Source organism: Acanthochromis polyacanthus, chromosome 18, assembly GCF_021347895.1.
Source record: "Acanthochromis polyacanthus isolate Apoly-LR-REF ecotype Palm Island chromosome 18, KAUST_Apoly_ChrSc, whole genome shotgun sequence".
Lineage (NCBI taxonomy): Eukaryota > Metazoa > Chordata > Actinopteri > Pomacentridae > Acanthochromis > Acanthochromis polyacanthus.
Genome location: NC_067130.1, coordinates 21,054,454 through 21,081,927, shown reverse-complemented (window position 1 = coordinate 21,081,927; position 27,474 = coordinate 21,054,454). Strand labels below are relative to the sequence as shown.

The 27,474-nt window shown below is 44.0% G+C and overlaps 2 protein-coding genes and 1 long non-coding RNA gene across 4 annotated transcripts in view; 2 read left to right on the top strand and 1 right to left on the bottom strand.

The window, feature by feature from the left end:
* Nucleotides 1-3,328: 3,328 nt before the first annotated feature.
* The window catches only part of LOC110957035 (cytosolic sulfotransferase 3-like), a 34,982-nt gene continuing 10,836 nt past the window's right edge, over nt 3,329-27,474 (top strand). Inside the window, exons 1-2 of the mRNA XM_051938773.1 lie at nt 3,329-3,395; nt 3,813-3,951. Coding sequence (XP_051794733.1) covers nt 3,375-3,395; nt 3,813-3,951 — 160 coding nt within the window. The 5' untranslated portion in view covers nt 3,329-3,374. The remainder of the gene's footprint in view (nt 3,396-3,812; nt 3,952-27,474) is intronic.
* On the top strand, nt 8,387-13,505 carry LOC127530909 (uncharacterized). Its single transcript, XR_007937677.1, has 2 exons — nt 8,387-8,518; nt 12,831-13,505. It is a non-coding gene; the product is annotated as an uncharacterized LOC127530909 (long non-coding RNA).
* LOC127530906 (cytosolic sulfotransferase 3-like) lies at nt 9,956-26,484 on the bottom strand. 2 transcript variants are annotated; one of them, XM_051938777.1, is made up of 8 exons: nt 26,362-26,484; nt 25,273-25,411; nt 16,667-16,789; nt 16,387-16,487; nt 12,286-12,412; nt 12,097-12,194; nt 11,822-11,996; nt 9,956-11,730 (listed from the first exon to the last, which is right to left on the bottom strand). In XM_051938777.1, the coding sequence occupies exons 1-8, from the start codon at nt 26,380-26,382 to the stop codon at nt 11,618-11,620; spliced, it is 897 nt and encodes a 298-aa protein (XP_051794737.1). In that variant the 5' UTR covers nt 26,383-26,484; the 3' UTR covers nt 9,956-11,617. The 2 variants fall into 2 exon arrangements, with proteins under 2 accessions (XP_051794737.1, XP_051794735.1); XM_051938775.1 differs by lacking the exon at nt 25,273-25,411 and adding an exon at nt 22,133-22,271.

Sequence of the window (27,474 nt, the reverse complement as noted above, 5' to 3'; positions counted from 1 at the left end):
TGTAGTAATGTGACATGCATGACCGTCGCCTGAATGTTACCTGAAATTAATCTTGTACTGAGCATAGACTGGAGTCTATGGTGTGATTGAGTGTGCTCTGAGCTTGGAGATTCCTATTTAGTGCACAGACTAAATCTGATTTAATGTTATTTTTTTTCCCACAGAGTAGGTTGGTTTCCTTGCTGTCATTGCCGTTAGTTGCTTTGAGATTTTGTAGTGTTGTGTCAGATAATGTATTTTGTAGAGAATCAGTGTAGGTAGACAGTCCTCATTAATGTTAGATATAGATAAGATATGCAGATACATATATTATATATAGATAAGACACATAGACTGATAGATTTTAAAGGTAAAATGGTCTGGATTTCACAGCGAGGCGCTCATGTGGAGCAGGTCCTGTGATTTGGAATTAACGCACTTCCTTGAGAAGTGTTTTTGTAAAGGGTAACTTAGTGGAAAGAGATTTCTTGGACACAGGTATAATTTGTTATTTTCCATATTATCTCAACTTAAAAAAGAGCACAATTCAAACAATTTTTGAATAAGCTCATTTTTATTTATAAGTGATTGTTTCCATAATAAATAAGATAAGATAAGATAAGATAGACTTTATTAATCTCACAAAGGAGAAATTTAACATTACAGGGCTCTTAGAAAAAAAAACAAAAAACAGGAGTGCAAAAGTCACGAAAGTGCAAGAACAAGATAATAAATATTGCACATAATAACATCTACACAGTAGTGTTATACAGTCTGATGGCAGTGGGGATGAAGGACCTGCGGTAGCGCTCCTTCTTGCACTGAGGGTGTCTGAGTCTCGTGCTAAAGGAGCTGCTCAGCTCCACTACAGTCCGGTGCAGTGGGTGGGAGCTGTTGTCCATGATGGATGAGAGCTTGGTCAACATCCTCCTCTCACCCACATCCATCACAGAGTCCAGTGGGCAGCCCAGGACAGAGCTGGCCCTCTTGGTCAGCTTGTTCAGTCTCTTCATGTCCCGCTCTGTGCTGCCCGGGGCCCAGCAGACGACAGCGTAGAGGAAAGCAGAGGCTACCACAGTGTCGTAGAAAGTCCTTAGTAGAGGTCTGCACACTCCGAAGGACCTCAGCCTCCTCAGAAGGTGGAGGCGACTCTGGCCCTTCTTGTACAGAGCATCGGTGTTGTGGGACCAGTCCAGTTTATTGTTGAGGTGAACACCCAGGTACTTGAAACTGTCCACTGTTTCAATGTCCTGCCCCTGGATGTTCACTGGTGGATGTGGGAGTGTCCTTCTCCTGAAGTCGACCACCATCTCCTTTGTCTTACTGGTGTTGAGGCACAGGTGGTTGCGCTCACACCAGTCCACAAAGTCCATGATGACCGACCGATACTCCAGCTCGTTCCCTCAGACACACGGCCCACAATGGCAGAGTCATCAGAGAACTTCTGGAGATGGCAGCTGTCCGTGTTGTAGGTGAAGTCCGAGGTGTAGATGGTGAAGAGGAAGGGCGAGAGGACGGTGCCCTGGGGGGCCCCCGTGCTGCAGACTACCACCTCTGACTCACAGCCGCGCAGCCGCACGTACTGTGGACGGTCAGTGAGGTAGTCAGTGGTCCAGGCAGCGAGATGTCCATCAACTCCCGCGTCCACCAGCTTCCCCCGCAGCAGCGCCGGCCTGATGGTGTTGAAGGCGCTGGAGAAGTCAAAGAACATGACTCTCACAGCGCTGCCGGCGCTCTCCAGGTGAGTGAGCGCTCGCTGCAGCAGGTAGATGACAGCGTCTTCTACCCCCATGTTGGGCCTGTAGGCAAACTGCAGCGGGTCCAGGTCGGAGCTCACCACTGAGCGGAGGTAGTGGAGGAGGAGCCTCTCCATGGTCTTCATGAGGTGGGAGGTGAGGGCGACAGGTCTGTAGTGGGCCAGTTCCTTGGCGTGAGCTGTTTTAGGGACTGGGACCACACAGGAGGTTTTCCACAGGACGGGGACCCGCTCCAGGCTGAGGCTCAGGTTGTAGAGGTGGCAGAGGACCTCACAGAGCTGGTCCGCGCAGGTCCTCAGCAGCCTGGGACTGATGCCGTCTGGTCCAGCAGATTTCCTCTGCTTCAGTCGCCTCAGCTCTCTCCTCACCTGGTCCGGTGTGAAGGAGAGGGGGAGTGAGGGGGGAGTGAGGTGGGCTGCAGGGGGTGGGAGTAGTTCGTGTGGGTGAGTTGGGGGCCGGTGAAGGTGTCGCAGGAAGGGGAGGGTCTGCTGGGCTGGGGATGTGTAAAGAGGGGGGAGCAGGAAAGGGGGCAGAGGGGGTGGGGGGAGAGTCAAATCTGTCAAAGTAACAGTTCAGCTCGTCCGCCCTGCGCTGGTCTCCATCAGCTGTCCCTCTGGCACTCTGTCCATGTCCAGAAATGTTCTTAAGTCCTCTCCACACGTCCCGCGCGTTGTTCTGAACCAGCTTCTCCTCCAGCCTCTTCCCATAGTCCTTCTTGGCCCTTCTGATCCGCCACTGGAGCTCACGCTGCACTCTCTTCTGCTCCTCTCTGTCCCCTGAGATGAAAGCCCGTTTCTTCTGGTTCAGGAGGGCTTTGAGCTCAGGGGTGACCCAGGGGTGGTTGTTGGAGAAGCACCGTACCGTCCGAGTTGGCACAGTGCTGTCCACGCAGAAGTTGATGTGAAGTCAGTCTGTGATGCAGTGCGTGAGGCCATCGATGTCGTCTCCATGAGGACTGTAGAGCACGCTCCAGTCTGTGGTCTGGAAACAGTCTCTGAGTCTCTCACTGGCCTCATCTGTCCATGCCTTCACAGTTCTCTTCTGCACAGGTCCTCTTCTCACCTTGGGTGTGTAGTGGGGGAGCAGATGAACCACGTTGTGGTCAGAGCGGCCCAGTGGGGGAGGGGGGCAGCGGTGTAGGCGCCTTTCACACTTATTAATAAAAAAATATATTGAATATCACTAAAATCCCAACTAAATAACCTTCCTAATTTAATAACAACCACCTTCTAATTAGCTAAACAATAATAAAATGAGCTTATTCAAAAACCTGTACCAGACCATCACACAGTTACAAACCAAAACTAAAGCAAATTTATTTTTAAACAAATCAATCAACTAAACACAGCAGGAGGAAGTTAAATACTATGAAATAAAGATTTAAAGTGTCTTATTGACAAAAATGAGGCAAACTTAACTTATTAATATTCTAGATTCTAGAAGCGCAGTGAGTAAAATTGGCTTTTTCAAGTACAGCAAAAACAGCTGCCAACTCCGCAGTGCATTTCAGCAATTTGTCTCCCATCTAACAGTGAACGGACTTTGGCACACGAGAGTTTAGTAACAAGAAAAGAGTGTACACAGGACATCAAAACACTGGAGCCAGAGAAGCCAGACAGAAAGCCAGCAACAATCAGAATGTCGTCTGACCAAGACAAGGTGTGTCTGATATCAACACTGACCTTTATTTTACTCTACGGTGTGTTTTATTTTCATGGCATTTGCATCATGTTAAATATGTAATGCTGAGTGAAAGAAAATTGATTTGTGAGCAGAGGTGATTGAAGTGCATGAAAGAGCTACGGAGCTTCAACTGCTTTTGCAAACCTTTAAAGGCCCTCTTTTCCTCAGCCAGCACCAATGTTTGCTTGTTTTATGAGATTTTGTCTTTGAACATCTGTACTTTTGGACTGTTAAATATTTGTTGTCTCCTTTCCTTAGTTGTAATTGAATGATAGTTAAAAGCATCTGACTTCACTATCTACAATGGACAACATGACTTTTCCTTTTTCCTCTAATCAGAAATCATATATTTATAATTTTGCATTAATTATTATTATTATTATTTTTTTAAAGCTGGATGCATTCGTTCGACCAGAGCTGGTTGATTTCAAAGGAATCTCAATGACCAGAGTTTTCACTATCAACTGGGAGAATGTTGAGAACTTCCGGGCTAGGCCAGATGATATACTTATTGCAACATATGCCAAAGCAGGTCAGTCTACCATCATGTGTAAAAGGCTTTACAGCTCATAAAAGGTGTGTATCCTCCCAAGACCTGTAGATAACAATAATAATAATAATCTGATATGAGATGTTATCCAATTATATTTATTGGTTACTCCTTATCCTAAATAACTAGAAGCAATCTAAAATGCAAGGACAAACAAAGCTCAGGTCTTAGGAGGATATTCGGTGGTCTGTCGGAAACGACAATTACATCTACGTGCAGGGGTGAGTTCGAAGGTGGCTGTGGAGTCCAAGGCTGGAATGGCAAGGGCGTTCGCAGTGAGGACAGGGAAATTGGCCAGTAGGATTGGGTGCCTCTGCTGCTGCCTTCCTTCTTGCACAGGCTTCAGTGATGCCGTCGTGACGCTTTGCCTCAAAGGTTTCTGCTGCTGCATGAGTCAGTGCACGCCATGCAGAACGGTCCTGTGCACACTCCTCGAGCTGCTTCGATGCTATTCCGATGTGGGAAATGTTGGCCTTAATGCAGTCTTTGAAGCGCTTCAATGGCCTGCCTCGCTTTCTCTTTCCCTTGCAGAGTTCTCCATAGAGGAGCTGTTTCGGGATCCTGTCGTCCTCCATCCGGACGACATGCCCTGTCTATCTGAGCTGGGCTTTCAGGATCATGGCTTCAATGCTGGTGGTCTCTGCTCGGTCCAGGACTTCAAGGTTGCTGATCTTGTCCTGCCGCTTTATGCCCATGAATGAGCGCAAGCTACGCATGTGAAAGCGCTCCAGCAGTTTGATATGCCTTCTGTACAAGGTCCAGGTCTCAGCACATAGAAAAACCTGTGCGGGAGTTTATTTATAGTGGGAGGGTCATTACACGCGGGCGATCCCACTCTCTCGGCCGAGGAAGTCGAGTTCCAGTGGTACAAAAAGTCGTCACGACTGGGGACTTCTTCGGCTGCAGTGAATGACCATGACATCTTCTGTGTCCTTGTCATGCCCTTGGCGCTCCATGGGACCATGCTGACATCGCCTTCATGGCCGTTGGGTCTCTTGATCTCTTCCGCCCACTCCACCAGGTTCAGTCTTCACATGCTTGGGTAGACAATCCCAAACTCATCGAGGGTTTAAAACCCGACGGCTACTCTCACCTGGTTTAGCCCACTTGTCGAGGCGATTTAAAGGGGTGTGGCCGCTGTCGCATGCAAACAGCTACTTGGAGCCACAGATGAGAGCTGGGTGCCAGGTGGGGACCAAAGCGGGCGAACCACCCCCTGGAGAGGTGCGACATGTCCCCCCCCGACAGAGGTACTACCCGTCCCTGACACCCCATACTGTAGGATATATATATATAAAGGAGGATATAGAGATAAGGGATTATGGTCCCCTTGCTACCTTATTATTTTGTCTTACATTAGTAAGTACATTAGTAGTATCAGAAAACTGCAACTGGTGCAAAATAAAGCAGCACGTGTTGCTCTTTCCTGTGGAATTAAGGCGAATGTTGCTAAAATGCACGGTAGTCTTCACTGGTTAGATGTGAGAAATAGATTGTTATACTTGATGGTGTTCATTAGGAATATAATTGTTAAGAACAGGCGGTGTGAAACCAAGCAGCAGGCGCAGAAAGGCAGGTGAATTACAAAAGAATTTATTAAACCAAAAATAACAGAGGGAGACACTCCTTAAGGGAGGTACGAGGAATAAACAGAACAGGGAAAACTAAACAGAACTAACTGGACGGTGGTCTGGGGCCGTGATGAAAACTAAACTAATACTAAAGAGGGAGAGGAACTCACATAGTGTCTGGGAGGGGAATCGGGAGACGAGGTGGGGAGCAGAGCTGAGGGAGATGGTGGCGGAGACGTGGTGAGAACTGAGCAGCAGGCAGACTGGGAGTAGATGGAGGAGGGGTGCAGAGTGGGCGAGGGTCGGCCTGGGTGCCGGCGGCGGCGGAACCCCTCCGAGGGCCGAGCTGGAGCCGGAGGAGCCGGAGGAGCCGGGGAACGGGGTGCGGGATGCAATGGCCCAGCGTCTGATCTGTGGCAGAGCCAGGCTTTCATCAGCCGCTGATTGCTAATTATGAGCAGCTGGGCTCATACACAGCTACCTGTAATCAGCGGAGCCAGAGCACCGGAGAGGAAGAGGGCGTGACAATAATCACAACAAAAATGCCAAATGTTTTGTATAATAAATTGTCTTCTAGTAAAGGAACACATAACTCAACAAGACATGCTGTTGGAAATTGTTTCACCTTTCACCATCTAAATCTAAGTCATTTTCTCAATGTACAGTAATATACAGAGCAATGAAAGAATGGAATTCGCTTCCCAGTTATGTAACTCAGAGGAACATCAAAAACTTTGAAATAAAACTAAAAGAGCATTACTTAGCACAAAATTTTAGTTATTAGTTCAATGGGTTGCTTGGGGAATAGAAACTGGTAAAAAACTGTTATGGTGCGGGGGGGTTTGAACTCAAAAGCAGGCACTCAGAGGCAGGCGGATATTTAATGATTTAATAATGAACTCAATGTAACAACTCCACATGGGAGGCACCAAAATAAACAAACAGGGCTCGGAACCAAACTAAGAACACAAACCAAACAAGCCACGATAAGGCTAAACTAAACACAAGAACTAATATCACTCACAAACTGAGAGTCCAGGGACCGGGATCCGGGGCGAGGACAGTGGGGAAGTTCTGGGGACCGAGCAGGTGGCTGCCTGTATGCAGCGGGCCGGTGGCTGTAGAGCCGAGGCAGGGACAGAGCTGACGGGGATCGGTGGCAGGGTCGTGGCAGGGACAGCGGGGTGGGAGAGACTCCAGGGACAGAGCTGACAGGGAGAGCTCCAGAGCTGGGCTGGGCAGGACAGAGCAGGCAGGAAAATCCAGAGCTGGGGGAACTGGAACAGAGTGGCTTGGTGGAGCGCCAGCAGAGACAACCGAAACAGAGCAACTCAGACAGGTGCATCTCAGGTTGTCAGGAAGCCGTCCGGCTCCTGACTGGTTTTTTGTTTCTGCCCCTGTCAGGATGCTGTTTCAGCTCCTGCCTGGTGTTTGTCCCTGTCTCCCTCTCTCTCAGCTGATTACCTGCTGAAGGACAGACAATTGCAGCATGAGACTCAGCTGTGGAGTAATCAGCCAACACGATTCACCTGCCTTCCCCTTTCTGTTTAAAAGTCCTCTGCTCCCCTCACTGTGTGTGGGAGCATCGCAATTCAGACCATCTCATACACGGTTTTCCCCTCTTGCCTTCTGATTTTCCCCCCAACGCTGGACGTTTGAAGATTTGTCCCCCTTGGATTTCTGCTGTTTTCGGAGATAATTGGTTTTTCTTTTGTGGACTCGACTCCTTTTAAAGACTCAGAGTTTTTGGATTTGCCGAAGCTTTTTCCTTCCCTTTTGGAGAGGATTATCATTGTAGTGAGTATGTTTCCCTTGTGTGTTGATCTGCTACTGAACTCTGGATTTTAGTTAAATAAACCTAATTTTCACCACTTACTCCTGTTGCCTGCCTGTTGGTATCTGCGCCTGGGTTCTGCTTCCACCATTCCTGACACAGGTAATGGCCCAGTGCCGAGTGGCTGGGAGAACCAGGCTTTATGCGCTGCTGATTGCCCATTAGGAGCGCCCATGCTCCTCCGCAGCCGCTCCTAATCAGCTGGAGCTGACAGCTGGCCAGGAGCGCAGCACAGAGGAGGGAGGGGCCATGACAAATACAATAATTAAATCAAATCTTAAACTTAAATGTAGTGACTGTAATGTTACTACAGCAAGATAGAGTTTAATTATATCATATATATTGTGAATATTATCAATAGAAAGGATGTAAGGTTCAGTGTTTCATTGTTTACGTGATTGATGTCATGGTTAGTTTCTGAGAGATTATTCTTTAATTATTATTACTGTTGGGTCATGGCATCTCTGAAGAAGAACAAAATTTATTTTTATGATAATTCAAGGTGGGAGTATTATGTGTTGTATGCTTTTGGTTTAGTATAAGTTGTGTATATGTATGTTATTTTTATTGTATACGTGTATACTTGTATGTATTGTTTATGTATTTTGTAATTTGATTTATATGCATTTTGTGTACATGTTGCTTTTTGGTGTTGTCACAAATGAAATTATGAAGACCCCAGGAAGAATAGCTGCTGCTTTGCAAAAGATAATAGGGGATCTTCATGAAACAAACAAACAAAAAAACAAACAGACATTCTCTCTCTCTCACCAGGGACCACATGGGTCTCTCAGATTCTTGACCTGCTGTATTTTGGTCAGACGGAGCGCCAGAAAACCCTGCCTGTCCATGAGAGAGTGCCTTTCTTGGAAGTTTACCTCCCACCATATTTAAAACTGGGACTTATTTAATCATCACTACACCTTTATTTAGATATTGCTGAAATCGTAATACCATTTGCCTTTTATCACATTTCTACAACACAATATAAGCATTTCACATGATCAGGGTTTCGCTTACTCCATTTTCATCTCTTCATACAGGAACAGAGCAGGCGGACAATCTTCCCACCTCTCCTCGACTCATTAAAACCCATTTGCCATACCAGTTAGTGCCGAAGTCCTTCTGGGAGCAAAACTGTCGGGTACAGTAGCCTCTGAGTTGTTTGCATCATCTCAAATGCTGTACTATGCTTTATTAAGTTCGTTGTGTTAAAATGTCCGGTTTTGCTGCCACCCCTTGGGACACTCATTTTGCAAACGTTGCACTAAGCTATTTTGCTTTTCTCCTCGGTTCGCATATAATAATTCCACATGAAAGAGATGTCCACAGCTCTCCAGGCTTCTGTTCGCTCTCTGCTCACATGACGAAAACACGGGCACATGGCAACCATGGCAACAGCTCGTCTGTGTTATGGCATGTCGTGAAAAGTGAAGATGAGGATATATGAGACAGATTGGGCTTATGGATCAGATCGAACGAGTTCTATTATAAAATTCCGATGCTCGATCCAGTCATTTTGGCCTGGATCGAACTCGATATCGATCCAGCGGATCGGATCGAGACATCCCTAATATGTAGCCATGTGATAGACTGGTGACCTGTCCAGGGTGTCTCCTGCCTTTCACCCCAAGTCAGCTGGGATAAACTCCCCCCAAGACCCTAATGACGATTAAGCGGTGTATAGATAACGGATGGATGGATGTCTTAGCAAGGTCAATTAATTGCTGGTTTTGGTGCTCTCATGGGATTAGTTGGCAGTAAGAAAAACATTAGATATAGCAACTTCATCCTAATTCTTTCTTCTTTAGACTGAACAAAATCATATACAAAACCATGGGGACCAAACTGGAAAAGTCAATCATAACCTGTAGTTCTGACTGCAGACGAAACATCACAAGTTCTCATATATGCTTGATCATCTTCACATCAGAGATGGAAAGGGAGACTGAGTCAAGTACAAAAGTCTGCATCTTCTGTTCTTTTCAGCTTATTTTAAAAAAATCATTTCGATATTGATATTTGATCAGCACACAGAAGAAAACAATACAAACAACAGAAATGAACTCTTGTTTCACTGCAAATACTACATATGAAAAATATGGATATTGTTCGCCAGTCTAGCCTTTTTTAACCCTTGCCTCAGGTTAAATTTGGTCCAGCTCTCCGTTTAAAGGGTTAGATTCTATCTGCCTATTAGTATTTCACCTAACAGGTTTCAGCAGAATAAATTAAGCTGGAATCGAGAGACACTCGCCCAGGTTCTAACTGCCTTGCATCCGAATGTCTCACCCCTCTTATCTGATAAATACTATCCCACCAAGCAGCCTTTCTAAGTAGTAGAATTGATCTATCATTCACATTCGTTATCGGTCAGCTTCTCTCTAAGGACTTGCATGCACTTGGTGCTATTCCTGGGTTCGTTTTAGAGGTTTGGAAAAAACTAACCTCAGGGGTAATGTTTAAACACTCTCACTTTGGACTAAGTAAGCTTTAAGAACCATTGGATTGAATGCACACAATCAACTTAACTTTTTACCACTATGCAGATTTTCAGTGGTTTATAATAATTTCATTAGGCTTCTCTTTAAATGCAATGGAGCGTTTTATTAAGCAAGTTTAGCAAGAGCACAGCATCAATTCATTATTAAAACAATTAATTATTTCTGATTAAAAAATGAGACTAAAGTAACTAAATTGAGCGTACCTGACAATCTTCTCTAATTATTGAATTTAGGAGAGGGAGCGAACAGCGTGGCCACTACCGTATCACTCGGTCTTGACTTGCATCTGGGAAAAGCCCTCAGTTGTCCAGAGGACTCGGTACGATGTCTTCTTTGTGGACAAAAGGATCTTATCCCTCGGCAGGGGGGAGCGGAGGAGTCCTGTAAGCCAATCGTGGTCTGGCGGTTATCTCTGGAATTGGCTGGAACGTTAGTGCTTACGCCCCAGCTGTCTTCTCTGTGGTATGGTGGTGGTGGAAAACCCTCGTCTGTTCAGGCAGTAGTGGGTCACTGGATCTCCCAGCCCCGGGGAGGGGAACAGCCCGGTGCTGTTGCCTCCTTTGCCTCTTCGGGTGTAGTCGGTTCTCCCCTCTATTGGTTTCTTCTGGATAACTGCAGAACCTCTTAGGACTCTCTGTTTGGCGGAGTGTGGTCTTCGCTTGTTGAACAAAGTCAGAAAAAGACTTTGCTTCCAACGATGTCCTCAGCGATCTCTGGAGCCTAAGTCCCGCGTAGTCTTCCTGTCTCTAGGGCAATAGAGGAAGTTGAAGATTCTTCAGAACTCCGGCCTAGTTCCCTTTGCAGCTCTTCTTAGCAGCTCCGGCGAACATCTCCCGTATAATGTCTCTGCGCTTCCCTTTTTATACTCTCTCTCGCTTCTACTAACACATACACCGTTTTACACACAATTCTACCTCTTGGTACGCCCATATCCTTGACTCATAGGTTTAAGACACAACCTCTTTCCTGTTACACACACAACAGTTGCATAGAATCATGTGTTTTACAGCAAATACATTTAACACACACTCAGTTGCTATGACAATGTTCTGCTAGCAGGCCTCAGCCCATCCTGTCATCCTGCGGAAACTCCAAGTTCCTCATTTTTAAGGGGACTTCCGCCATTCTCACTTCTGCTTTTCCCATCCTGTGCAAGCAGCTCAGAACACTTAATGTCACAGCTTAAAGACACAATCAGTTACATTGAATCACCTCTTAACTCATACTTCATTGTTAAACACATAATCATCTGCATCATTACTTTAATCACCTCAACACTTCAAAAATGTATATATATTTCAGCAAGCATAATCATATGGTTAACTTATAATGTTTCTTCTTAAGATCTTTATTTGTCTGCTTCAAAACCTTTGTTACCGTAGGGCCATAATGAGCCTGAGACCTCAACATCTGCATCATACTTGACAATATATTTAACTTATTTTCAATTGATCTCTCATACTAAAGTTATTTTCATTTCAAAATATTAGTGTCAATGCTATTTACAATCATACAGCTTTTTTGGTTTATTGCGTATTTGTGTAATTAACTTACTGCACATACATTCTCTGTTTGACAGACATATTCACTTTGATGTTTTTGTGCTGATAATATGAAGTTATCAGCACAAAAACACAGACACAGACAAAATCACTGAGCACCTCTACTACACTCTAGCAATGGCACATCTGGTCAGTCATGAACCCGTCTTTACATACACTCAGTGTGTCTGGTCCTGTTCAGATTGTAGTACGGAACTGAAGGGTGGGATCCTTCATCTTTTGTTTGTAGTCTTCATCAAACTCTTCGTTCTGGGCCACGGTTAAGTGGTTCTTCCAGTCACCAACCTTCCCTACAGAACCACAGAGAATCAGTCAGGTCTTTTTGCTAAATGTGGAATGTCAGTATTTTTTCTCTTCATTTCATATATTTGTCCACCATACCTTTTCTCATGAAGGGACAAATTTTGAAATCCATCAGTGGGAAATTGGAATAGTTGGCCATGTCATTCTTTTTCATGTTATCGAACGCCGTTCCACCTAATATCATTCTCTTTTCTTCAGCTGAAGGAGACAAACCAAGAAAGGAGCAGAGTTTGTCGATTTCCCGTCCAGTGTCCTAGAAACAAAAGCTTGAATATCACCGCTGCATCACAGCCAAATAAAGGAGAACTTTCGAAAAGTTGCCTGAATAGACAGAGATTCACTAAAAAACCTACCTCAATCATATCTTCGTAGAACATGTAATGAATTTTTGGATAAGTCTGCTTCTTCTTCCACCAGCCATTCACATGGTCGTACCAGGGTCCAAACACCACTGAGGCCACAGAATAACACAAGCAAGTAGTACTTAAAGCAATGTGGAATAAATAGACTGAATAATATGCACCATAGTATTTCATACATACTCTTTCCTTTCATGAAATTCTGGAAGAAGGTATTCCAGTCTCCAGGCGCTGGCTGACCATAGTTCATGCGATTAAAGTGGTAATAAGACACCATGTTGTCTTTTGCATTGCGGGCTACATAGACAACCTACAGAAGAAAACATTCATACTTAACCAGAACCAGACATGTTTTAAATGTCAATGTTTCTTTTTGCCGTTTTTCCTTTTTTCTAGGCCAATATGTGTAAATGGGGCTAAAAGTTGTGTATTTTTAGGGCCAAGCATGAAGCTTGGCATAGTTATTGTCCATGGACCAGAGAATATTTCTGGACATGGAGCCAAAAATCTAAAGGCTCCTGTCAGCCCCTGTTCATGCTTTGTGTGAGAAATGTCTCAGTTAATCCTGAGTGAATTTTGTTAAGCCAGGTATTGATTTTATGGCTCGTCTGGGTGTGGAATCAATTTTTAAGGTTTTAAAAACAGTAAATCGTCATTGTGACTCATAACTGCAAGATGGCAATGGAAAGCAATGGGTGTCTGGGGCTGTGTGAACATTTGTGTTCCAGAGATCAACAAGGATGGTATCTCATGTTGAAGACTACACAACCGGGACCCGCTCAACGGTTCAGGGGAAGGTTTGCCCTCATCCTGAGGTGAGAAGGAGAACAAGGAGCGTGGTCATGAGTTGTGCATGAGTGGACACAAGATGAGAAGAAGCTAATCAGAGGGAGAAGACACCAAAAAGCTTGCATGATTTTGTAGTAGTATATAAGTCTGGGTCAGGGTGAAACTAGGCGTAGTCAGACTTCATGAACTGGCGGTGTCTCTGTTGCTGTTAGGGAAATGGGTTTGGACCCAGAATTCTGTTCTGTTATATTCAATCTCTTGCTAAATAAACATTTGTAGTGAGACCTAAATACCTTCTCATGCTTCATTCAATGAACGCACAGGATCTCACACAGTCTATTTTGCTGGTAGATTGGGACTGAGCTTCAACAATAACCAACTGTGTTTTATGATAACAAGTTCTCTTGGGCCTAACCTAGGTATTGCTCCTCAAGCTTCTAAGATGAGATTTCATTTTCGAATAAAGGAGGTCCTCAGTTTGCGATGTCCTCAGCCTACAACGTTTCGTTGTTACGTCGGAACTGGTTACGGGCCGGTCCTCGGTTTGAGGTATGGGGTTTCGTCATTATGTAAGAAGTGGTTATGTGGAACTACTTGGCGAGCGGAAGAATGTGTCGTGACGAGGAGCGAAGTGGACGAATACGTCGTCATGCGATGCTATTAGATGGCTTTGTTTACATTCGCTGACTGTACGCCACGTTGGACTGTGCAACACTTGTTAACTTTTTGCCCTTCATTATGGCTGCCAAGCATAAGTTAGACTTCTCTGATGGCAGTGCTTCGAAGAACAGGAAAACCATCTCCATGGAAGTGAAATTAGATTAATTTTAAATGCTCGGAACAGGGCAAAACACCGAACATCAGTCAAGTTGTAAAAACTGTGCAACATATTGCAGCAACCCTCTCTACTGAATGAGTGACACTTTATCCTGTTCTCTGGTTGCCTATTGAACTTTCACACAGGCTACTGTAGGCCATAGCCAACGCCAAAATAACTACAAAAATCTATAACTTAGCTCCAGAATTAGCCACTGTTCCCAGCTCTCTCTCCTTTACACACACACTACTGCTGACTCTCTGCCAATCAGAAGTAAGCTAACTAAACATGGCATGCTCACTGCCATTAGGTAAATCTCAAACTGACCAATAAACATTGAAACCTTAACAATATCAGTCTGGTACAATATTCTGTTATCTTCTTCTAAAATGACTCATACTTACATGAAAATCATTGGTATTCATGACTTTTCTGAAGAACTGATTGATAATGTGATGCATGTAATGGCTTTGTTTACATTTTTGAAGGAGTTCCAACATACAGTGAAAAATGACTTATATTGATCATTGGAACATAATTCCTACTTAAGTTGAGGACCCCCTGTATACAAGTTGTTACCAAAAATGTGTGTAATGTAATAGCATAGACGTAGACTAGTGTAGTTTATTGTTTTAATTGTTCTACAGGTGGCAGCTGTAACTGTTTACAGAAACTGAAACAATGTCCAAGAGTTGTCAGCTAGTGGATCCATGGGTTCCCCATTCCTCTAGAGCAGGAGTGCCCAACCAGTCGATAGTGGTCTGCTTGTAGATCACGGACTGATCCCAAGTCGACCGCCAAGGGTGTAGGGAAAAGTGAAAAAAATTACGTTTTTTTGTGTAACTATGTTTTCATGGCTTAAAGTATTCTGGCACTGTGCTGGAATTTCGGCATGTGGCATAGGCGTTTGGCTCGAAAAAAAAACACAAACAGATAGGACTACATTCCCAATGGAGTTCATCTACCAATGGAATGAGAAGTAGAGTAGGGGCGGGTCTTAGAAAGAAATTGAGATCCAGCTGCAGTTGAGTCCTTATTGGCACTCAGAGAGCTGTATACTGCCAAGGCTGCTCAGTCGTGGTATATTTTCCGACTGAAAGGTCTTTAGTGGTGAATTTGTAGTAGGATCACAATCGTGATCGTCAGCAGGCAGCTGACATAGTGTTCACTTGTTGTCATAGTTACAGTGACACCATTGTGCTGTCTTGCAATGACACAGAAATCTGTAACAAATCCATGGATCCAGACTATAAGCTGCATCACTAGCAAAATCTAAACACTGACACTGTTAGTCAGTTTTTGAGAAGTGTTGTGCATGGGCAAATAAGCAGAAGGACAAATGTACGCTGATTGCCACATAATGACGCCGTGTTCCTTGGTGAAGTAAAAATAAATGGCACTTCGCTTGGTTGGAAGTTAAACAGAAACGGCAAGTCCTTTGTTTGGTGGTGCAAAAAACTGTAGGAGCTGGGTGCTTGCTTCTGTACCACGTCACAAATCAGACCCATAGAGCTGCTGTCTGCTCTGAAACCTACAACTCATTTACCAGGAGAAACATTCCCCACTGGGGTACTGGCATCAATGATTGACCGGATTTGTGATTTAGAAATACGCGAGTGCACATTCATTGCAGAATGCGGCTTGTTGCACCAGAACTCAACCACTCGTTAATCTGTGTAGGTTTTAAAAACAGTAAATCGTCATTGTGACTCATAAATGCAAGATGACGGCCATCAAAATAAAAATAAAAAAATAATACAAAACATCATTATTTGACCAGGAGTGGTAATTCACATTGTTATGAAACCATGAAATATGTTTCGACAAGCAGACCACTATTGACTGGTTAGTCTCTAGGGACTAACAAATCTGCTCTTTCATTATCTTTTCTTAAAAAACTAAAAAACTATCAATCCACTCTTCTCGTGTCGAATGCTCTGATTGGCTGTTTAAATTTCTACTTTACATTCTGTACCCTTTACATATAAATAAAAGTCTGACAATAAAAATGGAATCAAATGTTTTTAAAAGTGTGATTTTGCAGTCGAGCCCTGGAACTAAGAGGTTCCAGAGATATAGCCTTTTGATTTATTTTTTTCATTTTCGAGCAGGTGCCTCAAAAACAGGGCTCAGGGACTTAAAGGATAGATACACCTAGAATAGCACCAGCATTTAAGAAAAGTATTTCTGAACAACTTGAAAAATGTGTGTTTTCATTTAATATGACAAAGCCACTAGCCAGAGCATGGACAATAATGTGCTTCTTCGTTTCTTTGATGATGATTTTTCCAGAGTAACTCACCAACCAACATCATGAACATTAACTTTACTTCTACACTTTCTTTCACCAGTGTGCATTAAACTTACATGAGCATCTTTTGGCCAAGCCGAGTGCTTTAGATATGGTTACACTAGACACCATGTACCATCCACGATGTTTGATTGCTCTTTACAAAAAGGCTGAGCTCAGGCAAGACAAGAACCAGCCGGACCAAGGTGACAAGGTTTGTCAAGGAATTGCCTTAGCAGAGCTGCTGATACACTGATGAGACTAGAATGGATGAAGATGTGGCTCCAGGTTTCAAGCTTGTTGACCTTGCAAACTTTTTCTCAACCAGACTTGAGCAATTAGGAGTACAGCATTTGAGATAATGCAAACAACTAAGAGGCTACTGTACCCGGCAGTTTTGCTCCCAGAAGGACTTTGGCACTAACTGGTATGGCAAATGGGTTTTAATGAGTCGAGGAGAGGTGGGAAGATTGTCCGCCTGCTCTGTTCCTGCATGAAGACATGAAGATGGAGTAAGCGAAACCCTGATCATGTGAAATGCTTATATTGTGTTGTAGAAATGTGATAAAAGGCAAATGGTATTACGATTTCAGCAATATTTAAATAAAAGTGTAGTGATGATTAAATAAGTCCCAGTTTTAAATATGGTGGTTTTGGTCAACACTAACCTGACATGTTAGGTGGGAGGTCAATCTCCAAGAAAGGCACTCTCTCATGGATAGGCAGGGTTTTCTGGCGCTCCGTCTGACCAAAATACAGCAGATCAAGAATCTGGGAGATCCATGTGGTCCCTGGTGAGAGAGAGAGAATGTTTGTTTGTTTGTTTCATGAAGATCCCCTATTATCTTTTGCAAAGCAGCAGCTATTCTTATTGGGTCTTCATAATTTCATTTGTGACAACACCAAAAAGCAACATGTACACAAAATGCATACAAATCCATTTACAAAATACATAAACAACACATACAAGTATACACGTATACAATAAAAATAACATACATATACACAACTTATACTAAACCAAAAAGCATACAACACATAATACTCCCACCTTGAATTATCTTAAAAATAAATTTTGTTCTTCTTCAGAGATGCCATGACCCAACAGTAATAATAATTAAAGAATAATCTATCTCAGAAACAAACCATGACATCAATCACGTAAACAATGAAACACCGAACCTTACATCCTTTCTATTGATAATATTCACAATATATATGATATAATTAAACTCTATCTTGCTGTAGTAACATTACAGTCACTACATTTAAGTTTAAGATTTGATTTAATTTAATTATTGTATTTGTCATGGCCCCTCCCTCCTCTGTGCTGCGCTCCTGGCCAGCTGTCAGCTCCAGCTGATTAGGAGCGGCTGCGGAGGAGCACGGGCGCTCCAAATGGGCAATCAGCAGCGCATAAAGCCTGGTTCTCCCAGCCACTCGGCACTGGGCCATTACCTGAGATGCACCTGTCTGAGTTGCTCTGTTTCGGTTGTCTCTGCTGGCGCTCCACCAAGCCACTCTGTTCCGGTTCCCCCAGCTCTGGATTTTCCTGCCTGCTCTGCCCTGCCCAGCCCAGCTCTGGAGCTCTCCCTGTCAGCTCTGTCCCTGGAGTCTCTCCCACCCCGCTGTCCCTGCCACGACCCTGCCACCGATCCCCGTCAGCTCTGTCCCTGCCTCGGCTCTACAGCCACCGGCCCGCTGCATACAGGCAGCCACCTGCTCGGTCCCCAGAACTTCCCCACTGTCCTCGCCCCGGATCCCGGTCCCTGGACTCTCAGTTTGTGAGTGATATTAGTTCTTGTGTTTAGTTTAGCCTTATCGTGGCTTGTTTGGTTTGTGTTCTTAGTTTGGTTCCTGTGTTACATTGAGTTCATTATTAAATCATTAAATATCCGCCTGCCTCTGAGTGCCTGCTTTTGGGTTCAAACCCCACCGCATCATAACAGTATTTTACCAGTTTCTATTCCCCAAGCAACCCATTGAACTAATAACTAAAATTTTGTGCTAAGTAATGCTCTTTTAGTTTTATTTCAAAGTTTTCGATGTTCCTCTGAGTTACATAACTGGGGAGCGAATTCCATTCTTTCATTGCTCTGTGTATTACTGTACATTGAGAAAATGACTTAGATTTAGATGGTGAAAGGTGAAACAATTTCCAACAGCATGTCTTGTTGAGTTATGTGTTTCTTTACTAAGACAATTTCTTATCCAAAACATTTGGCATTTTTGTTGTGATTATTGTCACGCCCTCTTCCTCTCCGGTGATCTGGCTCCGCTGATTACAGGCAGCTGTGGACAAGCCCAGCTGCTCATAATTAGCAATCAGCGGCTCATAAAAGCCTGGCTCTGCCACAGCTCAGACGCTGGGCCATTGCATGCCGCACTCAGTTCCATACACGCTGCACTCAGCTGCGAGCACACCGCTCTCTGGATTCACGGATTACCTTGCCTGCTCGTTGCCCCTGATAAATGCTGCACCCCATCATACGCACCTCGCTGTCTGGACTCAGTTCCCTCTGGATTACCTTGCTGGCTCCGTCTTCCCACTTCACCCTGGAATCCCTCGCCCACTCTGCACCCCTCCTCCATCTACTCCCAGTCTGCCTGCTGCTCAGTTCTCACCACGTCTCCACCACCGGTGAGTTCTCCGCTCCCCTGAGTTCTTGAAGGGGCTTAGCGCCTCCCTGCAAGCCCTGAAGGGGCTTAGCGCCTCCCTGCGAGCCCTGAGGAGGCTTAGCGCCTCCCTGCGAGCCCTGAGGAGGCTTAGTGCCTCCCTGTGAGCCCTGAAGAGGTTTAGTACTTTCCCGTGGGTCCTGAAGAGACTTAATGTCTCCCTTCGAGCCCTGAAGAGGCTTAGCGCCTCCCTTTGAGCCCTGAAGAGGCTTAGCGCCTCCCTTTGAGCCCTGAAGAGGCTTAGCGCCTCCCTTCGAGCCCTGAAGAGGCTTAGTGCCTCTCTTCAAGCTCTAAGGAAGCTTAACGCCTCCTCCTGAGCCCAGAGGTTGCTCAGCGCTTCCCCTTCAGTCCTGAAAATGACTAATGCCACCCCAACACCAAGTGGCGCTTCTGCTACTTCCCCTGCAGTTGTGGTCTCCCTAGTCCCGTGTCCAGTCCAGCTCCCCGAAAGATCCCCAGCTCTAACCCTACCCACTGAGGGGTCCTCAGTCCCAAGTCCAGTCCTGTCCCCAGTCCCAAATCTAGTCCAGTCCTCTGAGGGGTCTCATGTCCCATATTCAGTACAGCCCCCAGTCCTACTCCCTGAGGGACCCCCAACCCAGAGTCTCGACCTGTCCCCAGCTCTGCTCTCTGAAAGGTCCCCAATTCTGAAGAAGTCCCCAGTCCCAGATCCAGCTCTGTGCCCCGAGAGGTCCCCAGTTCCAAGTCCAGTCCTGTCCCCAGTCCTGCCCCCGAAGAGTCCCCAGTCCAGTCCCCAATTCCGTCCCCCGAGGAATCCCCAGTCCCAGATCCAGCTCTGCCCCCGGAGGGGTCCTCCATCCTGGCTCCAGCTCGGCCCCCGGAGGGGTTCCACCGCCGCCGGCACCCAGGCCAACCCTCGCCCACTCTGCACCCCTCCTCCATCTACTCCCAGTCTGCCTGCTGCTCAGTTCTCACCACGTCTCCGCCACCATCTCCCTCAGCTCTGCTCCCCACCTCGTCTCCCGATTCACCTTCCAGACACTATGTGAGTTCCTCTCCCTCTTTAGTATTAGTTTAGTTTTCATCACGGCCCCAGACCACCGTCCAGTTAGTTCTGTTTAGTTTTCCCTGTTCTGTTTATTCCTCGTACCTCCCTTAAGGAGTGTCTCCCTCTGTTATTTTCGGTTTAATAAATTCTTTTGTAATTCACCTGCCTTTCTGCGTCTGCTGCTTGGTTTCACACCGCCTGTTCTTAACAATTATATTCCTAATGAACACCATCAAGTGTAACAATCTATTTCTCACATCTAACCAGTGAAGACTATTGTGCATTTTAGCAACATTCGCCTTCATTCCACAGGAAAGAGCAACACGTGCTGCTTTATTTTGCACCAATTGCAGTTTTCTGATACTACTAATGTACTTACTAATGTAAGACAAAATAATAAGGTAGCAAGGGGACCATAATCCCTTATCTCTATATCCTCCTTTATATATATATATCCTACAGTATGGGGTGTCAGGGACGGGTAGTACCTCTGTCGGGGGGGGGGGGGGGACATGTCGCACCTCTCCGGGGGGTGGTTCGCCCGCTTTGGTCCCCACCTGGCACCCAGCTCTCATCTGTGGCTCCAAGTAGCTGTTTGCATGCGACAGCGGCCACACCCCTTTAAATCGCCTCGACAGGTGGGCTAAACCAGGTGAGAGTAGCCGTCGGGTTTTAAACCCTCGGTGAGTTTGGGATTGTCTACCCAAGCATGTGAAGATTGAACCCGGTGGAGTGGGCGGAAGAGATCAAGAGACCCAACGGGCGGAAGTGATCAAGAGATCCAACGGCCATGAAGGCGGTGTCAGCATGGTGCCGTGGAGCGCCAAGGGGATGACAAGGACACAGAAGATGTCATGGTCATTCACTGCAGCCGAAGAAGTCCCCAGTCGTGACGACTTTTTGTACCACTGGAACTCGACTTCCTAAGCCGAGAGAGTGGGATCGCCCGCGTGCAATGACCCTCCCACTATAAATAAACTCCCGCACAGGTTTTTCTATGTGCTGAGACCTGGACCTTGTACAGAAGGCATATCAAACTGCTGGAGCACTTTCACATGCGTAGCTTGCGCTCAATCATCTGCATAAAGTGGCAGGACAAGATCACCAACCTTGAAGTCCTGGACCGAGCAGAGACCACCAGCATTGAAGCCATGATCCTGAAAGCCCAGCTCAGATGGACAGGGCATGTCATCCGGTTGGAGGACGACAGGATCCCGAAACAGCTCCTCTACGGGGAACTCTGCAAGGGAAATAGGAAGCGAGGCAGGCCACTGAAGCGCTTCAAAGACTGCATTAAGGCCAACATTTCCCACATCGGAATAGCCTCGAAGCAGCTCGAGGAGTGTGCACAGGACCGTTCTGCATGGCGTGCACTGACTCATGCAGCAGCAGAAACCTTTGAGGCAAAGCGTCGCGACGCCATCACTGAAGCCTGTGCAAGAAGGAAGGCAGCAGCAGAGGCACCCAATCCTACTGGCCAATTTCCCTGTCCTCACTGCGAACGCCCTTGCCATTCCCGCCTTGGACTCCACAGCCACCTTCGAACTCACCCCTGCACGTAGATGTAATTGTCATTTCCGACAGACCACCGAATATCCTCCTAAGACCTAAGCTTTGTTTGTCCTTGATTTTTAGATTTCTTCTAGTTATTTAGGATAAGGAGTAACCAATAAATATAATTGGATAACATCTCATATCAGATTATTATTAGGGGCTCGGGCATGAAACATGCCAGAGCCACTATTGTTCTCCCGCGGGGTTTCTTATTCTTCTTCTTCCGCCTTAAATTTTGGCTCGCTACTCCTCCCAGGGCTTTGAGAAATCACACACAAATTATATATCAGCTTGTGTGGTTTTATCGGGAATCGATGGCTATGACGTTTCTAAGACATTCATTCATATTTGCTAGAGTTATGAGCAAAAACTTGCATTAATTTTCCACATAGACAATGAATGGGATTAATGAATCACTCAGACTTAAGAGTCACCTGTTTTCACAACGCCACTGCTTCGCCATACGTTCATCTAGAAACTTCATTTAACCATCAAAACGCAGTGATTTTTCTTGTCTTCGCAGGGATGTATTTTATGTCAGGCTGAGATGTACAGTTTTTGATCAGTGAGTCCTCAAAAAAGTGAAAATTCTCAAAATCTGCTCTGGTCAGAGTGAGTGACGTCACTCGCTAGAGTGAAGGAGAGGTGAAAAATCCGCCTGAAACTTTCACGATCGAATCGCTCTCACGACCAAACGACAAGTATTAGGAGAATGAAATTTGGTCAGATTGTAAACTATTTACCTGAGATTCAAATGAATCCAAGTTTGAAGACCTAGCTCTTTCTGAAGTGAAATGACAGGCAGCAGTTTACAGCAAAGTCGCACCCTTCTGTCTTGGGAGGATACACACCTTTTATGAGCTACAAAGCCTTTTACACATGATGGTAGACTGACCTGCTTTGGCATATGTTGCAATAAGTATATCATCTGGCCTAGCCCGGAAGTTCTCAACATTCTCCCAGTTGGTAGTGACATCGCTGGTCATTGAGATTCCTTTGAAATCAACCAGCTCTGGTCGAACGAATGCATCCAGCTTTAAAAAAAATTTAAAACTAATTAATGCAAAATTATAAATATATGATTTCTGATTAGAGGAAAAAGGAAAAGTAAGGTTGTCCGTTGTAGATAGTGAAGTCAAATGCTTTTAAACTATCATTCAATTAAAACTAAGGAAAGGAGACAACAAATATTTAACAATCCAAAAGTACAGATGTTCAGAGACAAAATCTCATAAAACAAGCAAACATTGGTGCTGGCTGAGGAAAAGAGGGCCTTTAAAGGTTTGCAAAAGCAGTTGAAGCTCCGTAGCTCTTTCATGCACTTCAATCACCTCTGCTCACAAATCAATTTTCTTTCACTCAGCATTACATATTTAACATGATGCAAACGCCATGAAAATAAAACACACCGTAGAGTAAAATAAAGGTCAGTGTTGATATCAGACACACCTTGTCTTGGTCAGACGACATTCTGATTGCTGCTGGCTTTCTGTCTGGCTTCTCTGGCTCCAGTGTTTTGATGTCCTGTGTACACTCTTTTCTTATTACTTAACTCTCGTGTGCCAAAGTCCGTTCACTGTTAGATGGGAGACAAATTACTGGATTGCACTGTGGGGTTGGCAGCTGTTTTTGCTGTACTTGAAAAAGCCAATTTTACTCACTGCGCTTCCAGAATCTGGAATATTAATCTGTTAAGTTTGCCTCATTTTTGTCATTAAGGCACTTCAAATCTTTATTTCATAGTATTTAACTTCCTCCTGCTGTGTTTTAGTTGATTGATTTGTTTAAAAATAAATTTGCTTTAGTTTTGGTTTGTAACTGTGTGATGGTCTGGTACAGGTTTTTGAATAAGCTCATTTTATTATTGTTTAGCTAATTAGAAGGTGGTTGTTATTAAATTAGGAAGGTTATTTAGTTGGCATTTTAGTGATATTCAATAATTTTTTTATTAATAAGTGATTTTATTATGGAAACAATCACTTACTAATAAAAATGAGCTTATTCAAAAATTGTTTGAATTGTGCTCTTTTTTAAGTTGAGATAATATGGAAAATAACAAATTATACCTGTGTCCAAGAAATCTCTTTCCACTAAGTCACCCTTTACAAAAACACCTCTCAAGGAAGTGCGTTAATTCCAAATCACAGGGCCTGCTCCACATGAGCTCCTCGCTGTGAAATCCAGACCATTTTACCTTTAAAATCTATCAATCTATGTGTCTTATCTGATATATGTATCTGTATATCTTATCTATATCTAACATTAATGAGGACTGTCTACCTACACTGATTCTCTACAAAATACATTATCTGACACAACACTACAAAATCTCAAAGCAACTAATGGCAATGACAGCAAGGAAACCAACCTACTCTGTGGGAAAAAAAATAACATTAAATCAGATTTAGTCTGTGCACTAAATAGGAATCTCCAAGCTCAGAGCACACTCAATCACACCATAGACTCCAGTCTATGCTCAGTACAAGATTAATTTCAGGTAACATTCAGGCGACGGTCATGCATGTCACATTACTACACCTCTACACACTCAGGCAAATTAGTCCATTCATTAATTTGTTGGACGTTTATTTTAATTCAGCATTAAACTGAGGTAGAGACCTCACCAACAAATTAACCAAGTAAAAAGACACATAACAAATACAAATAAAATACTTACAATAACAAATGGTAATAAAAAATAACGAAAAGACAAATTAGGAGAAAAATAAGACCTTAAGAACAACTAAAGCAAATGTAATTTTAAACAAATCAATCATCTAAAACACAGCAGGAGGAAGTTAAATACTTCTTCTTTTCCTTTCGGCTTTTCCCTTCAGGGGTCGCCACAGTGAATCAATTGCCTCCATCTAACCCTGTCTGCTGCATCCTCTTCTCTCACACCAACTACCTTCATGTCCTCTTTAACCACATCCGTAAACCTCCTCTTTGGTCTTCCTCTAGGTCTCCTGCCTGGCAGTGGGAAACTCAGCATCCTTCTACCAATATATTCACTGTCTCTCCTCTGGACATGTCCGAACCATCTCAGTCTGGCCTCTCTGACTTTATCTCCAAAGCCTCTAACATGTGCTGTCCCTCTGATGTACTCATTCCTGATCCTATCTATCCTGGTCACTCCCAAAGAGAACCTCAGCATCTTCAGTTCTGCTACCTCCAGCTCTGCCTCCTGTCTTTTCCTCAGGGACACTGTCTCCAGACCAAACAACATGGCTGGTCTCATCACAGTTTTGTAAACCTTTCCTTTCATTTTAGCTGAAACTCTTCTATCACACATCACACCTGACACTTTTCTCCAGCCATTCCAAATACTATGAAATAAAGATTTAAAGTGCCTTAATTCTTCTTCCGCCTTAAATTTTGGCTCGCTACTCCTCCCAGGGCTTTGAGAAATCACACACAAATTATATATCAGCTTGTGTGGTTTTATCGGGAATCGATGGCTATGACGTTTCTAAGACATTCATTCATATTTGCTAGAGTTATGAGCAAAAACTTGCATTAATTTTCCACATAGACAATGAATGGGATTAATGAATCACTCAGACTTAAGAGTCACCTGTTTTCACAACGCCACTGCTTCGCCATACGTTCATCTAGAAACTTCATTTAACCATCAAAACGCAGTGATTTTTCTTGTCTTCGCAGGGATGTATTTTATGTCAGGCTGAGATGTACAGTTTTTGATCAGTGAGTCCTCAAAAAAGTGAAAATTCTCAAAATCTGCTCTGGTCAGAGTGAGTGACGTCACTCGCTAGAGTGAAGGAGAGGTGAAACATCCGCCTGAAACTTTCACGATCGAATCGCTCTCACGACCAAACGACAAGTATTAGGAGAATGAAATTTGGTCAGATTGTAAACTATTTACCTGAGATTCAAATGAATCCAAGTTTGAAGACCTAGCTCTTTCTGAAGTGAAATGACAGGCAGCAGTTTACAGCAAAGTCGCACCCTTCTGTCTTGGGAGGATACACACCTTTTATGAGCTATAAAGCCTTTTACACATGATGGTAGACTGACCTGCTTTGGCATATGTTGCAATAAGTATATCATCTGGCCTAGCCCGGAAGTTCTCAACATTCTCCCAGTTGGTAGTGACATCGCTGGTCATTGAGATTCCTTTGAAATCAACCAGCTCTGGTCGAACGAATGCATCCAGCTTTAAAAAAAAATTTAAAACTAATTAATGCAAAATTATAAATATATGATTTCTGATTAGAGGAAAAAGGAAAAGTAAGGTTGTCCGTTGTAGATAGTGAAGTCAAATGCTTTTAAACTATCATTCAATTAAAACTAAGGAAAGGAGACAACAAATATTTAACAATCCAAAAGTACAGATGTTCAGAGACAAAATCTCATAAAACAAGCAAACATTGGTGCTGGCTGAGGAAAAGAGGGCCTTTAAAGGTTTGCAAAAGCAGTTGAAGCTCCGTAGCTCTTTCATGCACTTCAATCACCTCTGCTCACAAATCAATTTTCTTTCACTCAGCATTACATATTTAACCCTTTAAGCTTCAGTCATTTCCAGCCGTTTTCAGTACAAAAAATCGCTAATATTCTATTTTTAAATAAAAAAAATTACGAAAAATACGGGGAATATTGGACGGGCATCGCGAGGTGCATTTCCTTGAAAATGACCGATTCGGGGATTTTATACCGACTTCAGGACATGTTTTGGATAAAATAGTTTACTGGCTTGTGTCATCTGGATGTAAAAGATTGGATTATGGCCGTTTTTTATGGAATCTTTTTTTGTGTGTAATAATAAACCCGGAAATGTGAGTCGCGCTGTGTGCGTTGAAGCCGTGTATAGAGAACTGATGGATGAATATTTGTTTTTGTCGGACAAATGTGTTTTTCTCACCCGCTGTGGTAATCACATCTGAAAGTGGTTTATACCGGCGGATTCATGAGAATCTAAGCTTTCCATCGGTGTATAGTGTTTGTATAATCGTGTTTGCAGCCGTCGGACATTCCTGAAATTCCTATGCAAATTAGTAGGTGTACCGCCGGCGGTACACTGACGCTTAAAGTTAACATGATGCAAACGCCATGAAAATAAAACACACCGTAGAGTAAAATAAAGGTCAGTGTTGATATCAGACACACCTTGTCTTGGTCAGACGACATTCTGATTGCTGCTGGCTTTCTGTCTGGCTTCTCTGGCTCCAGTGTTTTGATGTCCTGTGTACACTCTTTTCTTATTACTTAACTCTCGTGTGCCAAAGTCCGTTCACTGTTAGATGGGAGACAAATTACTGGATTGCACTGTGGGGTTGGCAGCTGTTTTTGCTGTACTTGAAAAAGCCAATTTTACTCACTGCGCTTCTGGAATCTGGAATATTAATATGTTAAGTTTGCCTCATTTTTGTCATTAAGGCACTTTAAATCTTTATTTCATAGTATTTGGAATGGCTGGAGAAAAGTGTCAGGTGTGATGTGTGATAGAAGAGTTTCAGCTAAAATGAAAGGAAAGGTTTACAAAACTGTGATGAGACCAGCCATGTTGTTTGGTCTGGAGACCAAAAGACAGGAGGCAGAGCTGGAGGTAGCAGAACTGAAGATGCTGAGGTTCTCTTTGGGAGTGACCAGGATGGATAGGATCAGGAATGAGTACATCAGAGGGACAGCACATGTTAGAGGCTTTGGAGATAAAGTCAGAGAGGCCAGACTGAGATGGTTCGGACATGTCCAGAGGAGAGAGAGAGTGAATATATTGGTAGAAGGATGCTGAGTTTCCCACTGCCAGGCAGGAGACCTAGAGGAAGACCAAAGAGGAGGTTTATGGATGTGGTTAAAGAGGACATGAAGGTAGTTGGTGTGAGAGAAGAGGATGCAGCAGACAGGGTTAGATGGAGGAAATTGATTCGCTGTGGCGACCCCTGAAGGGAAAAGCCGAAAGGAAAAGAAGAAGTATTTAACTTCCTCCTGCTGTGTTTTAGATGATTGATTTGTTTAAAATTACATTTGCTTTAGTTGTTCTTAAGGTCTTATTTTTCTCCTTATTTGTCTTTTCGTTATTTTTTATTACCATTTGTTATTGTAAGTATTTTATTTGTATTTGTTATGTGTCTTTTTACTTGGTTAATTTGTTGGTGAGGTCTCTACCTCAGTTTAATGCTGAATTAAAATAAACGTCCAACAAATTAATGAATGGACTAATTTGCCTGAATGGACTAATTTGCCTGAGTGTGTAGAGGTGTAGTAATGTGACATGCATGA

What these genes read in the sequence shown, in the direction of transcription:
- LOC127530906 (XM_051938777.1), bottom strand. Translation starts at nt 26,382, where the DNA reads ATGTCGTCTGACCAAGACAAG. An exon ending in CCTCCCACCTAACATGTCAG is followed by an intron (nt 16,488 to 16,666) that starts GTTAGTGTTGAC and finishes GTCTTCATGCAG; the next exon opens with GAACAGAGCAGGCGGACAAT. An exon ending in GAATTTCATGAAAGGAAAGA is followed by an intron (nt 12,195 to 12,285) that starts GTATGTATGAAA and finishes CTGTGGCCTCAG; the next exon opens with TGGTGTTTGGACCCTGGTAC.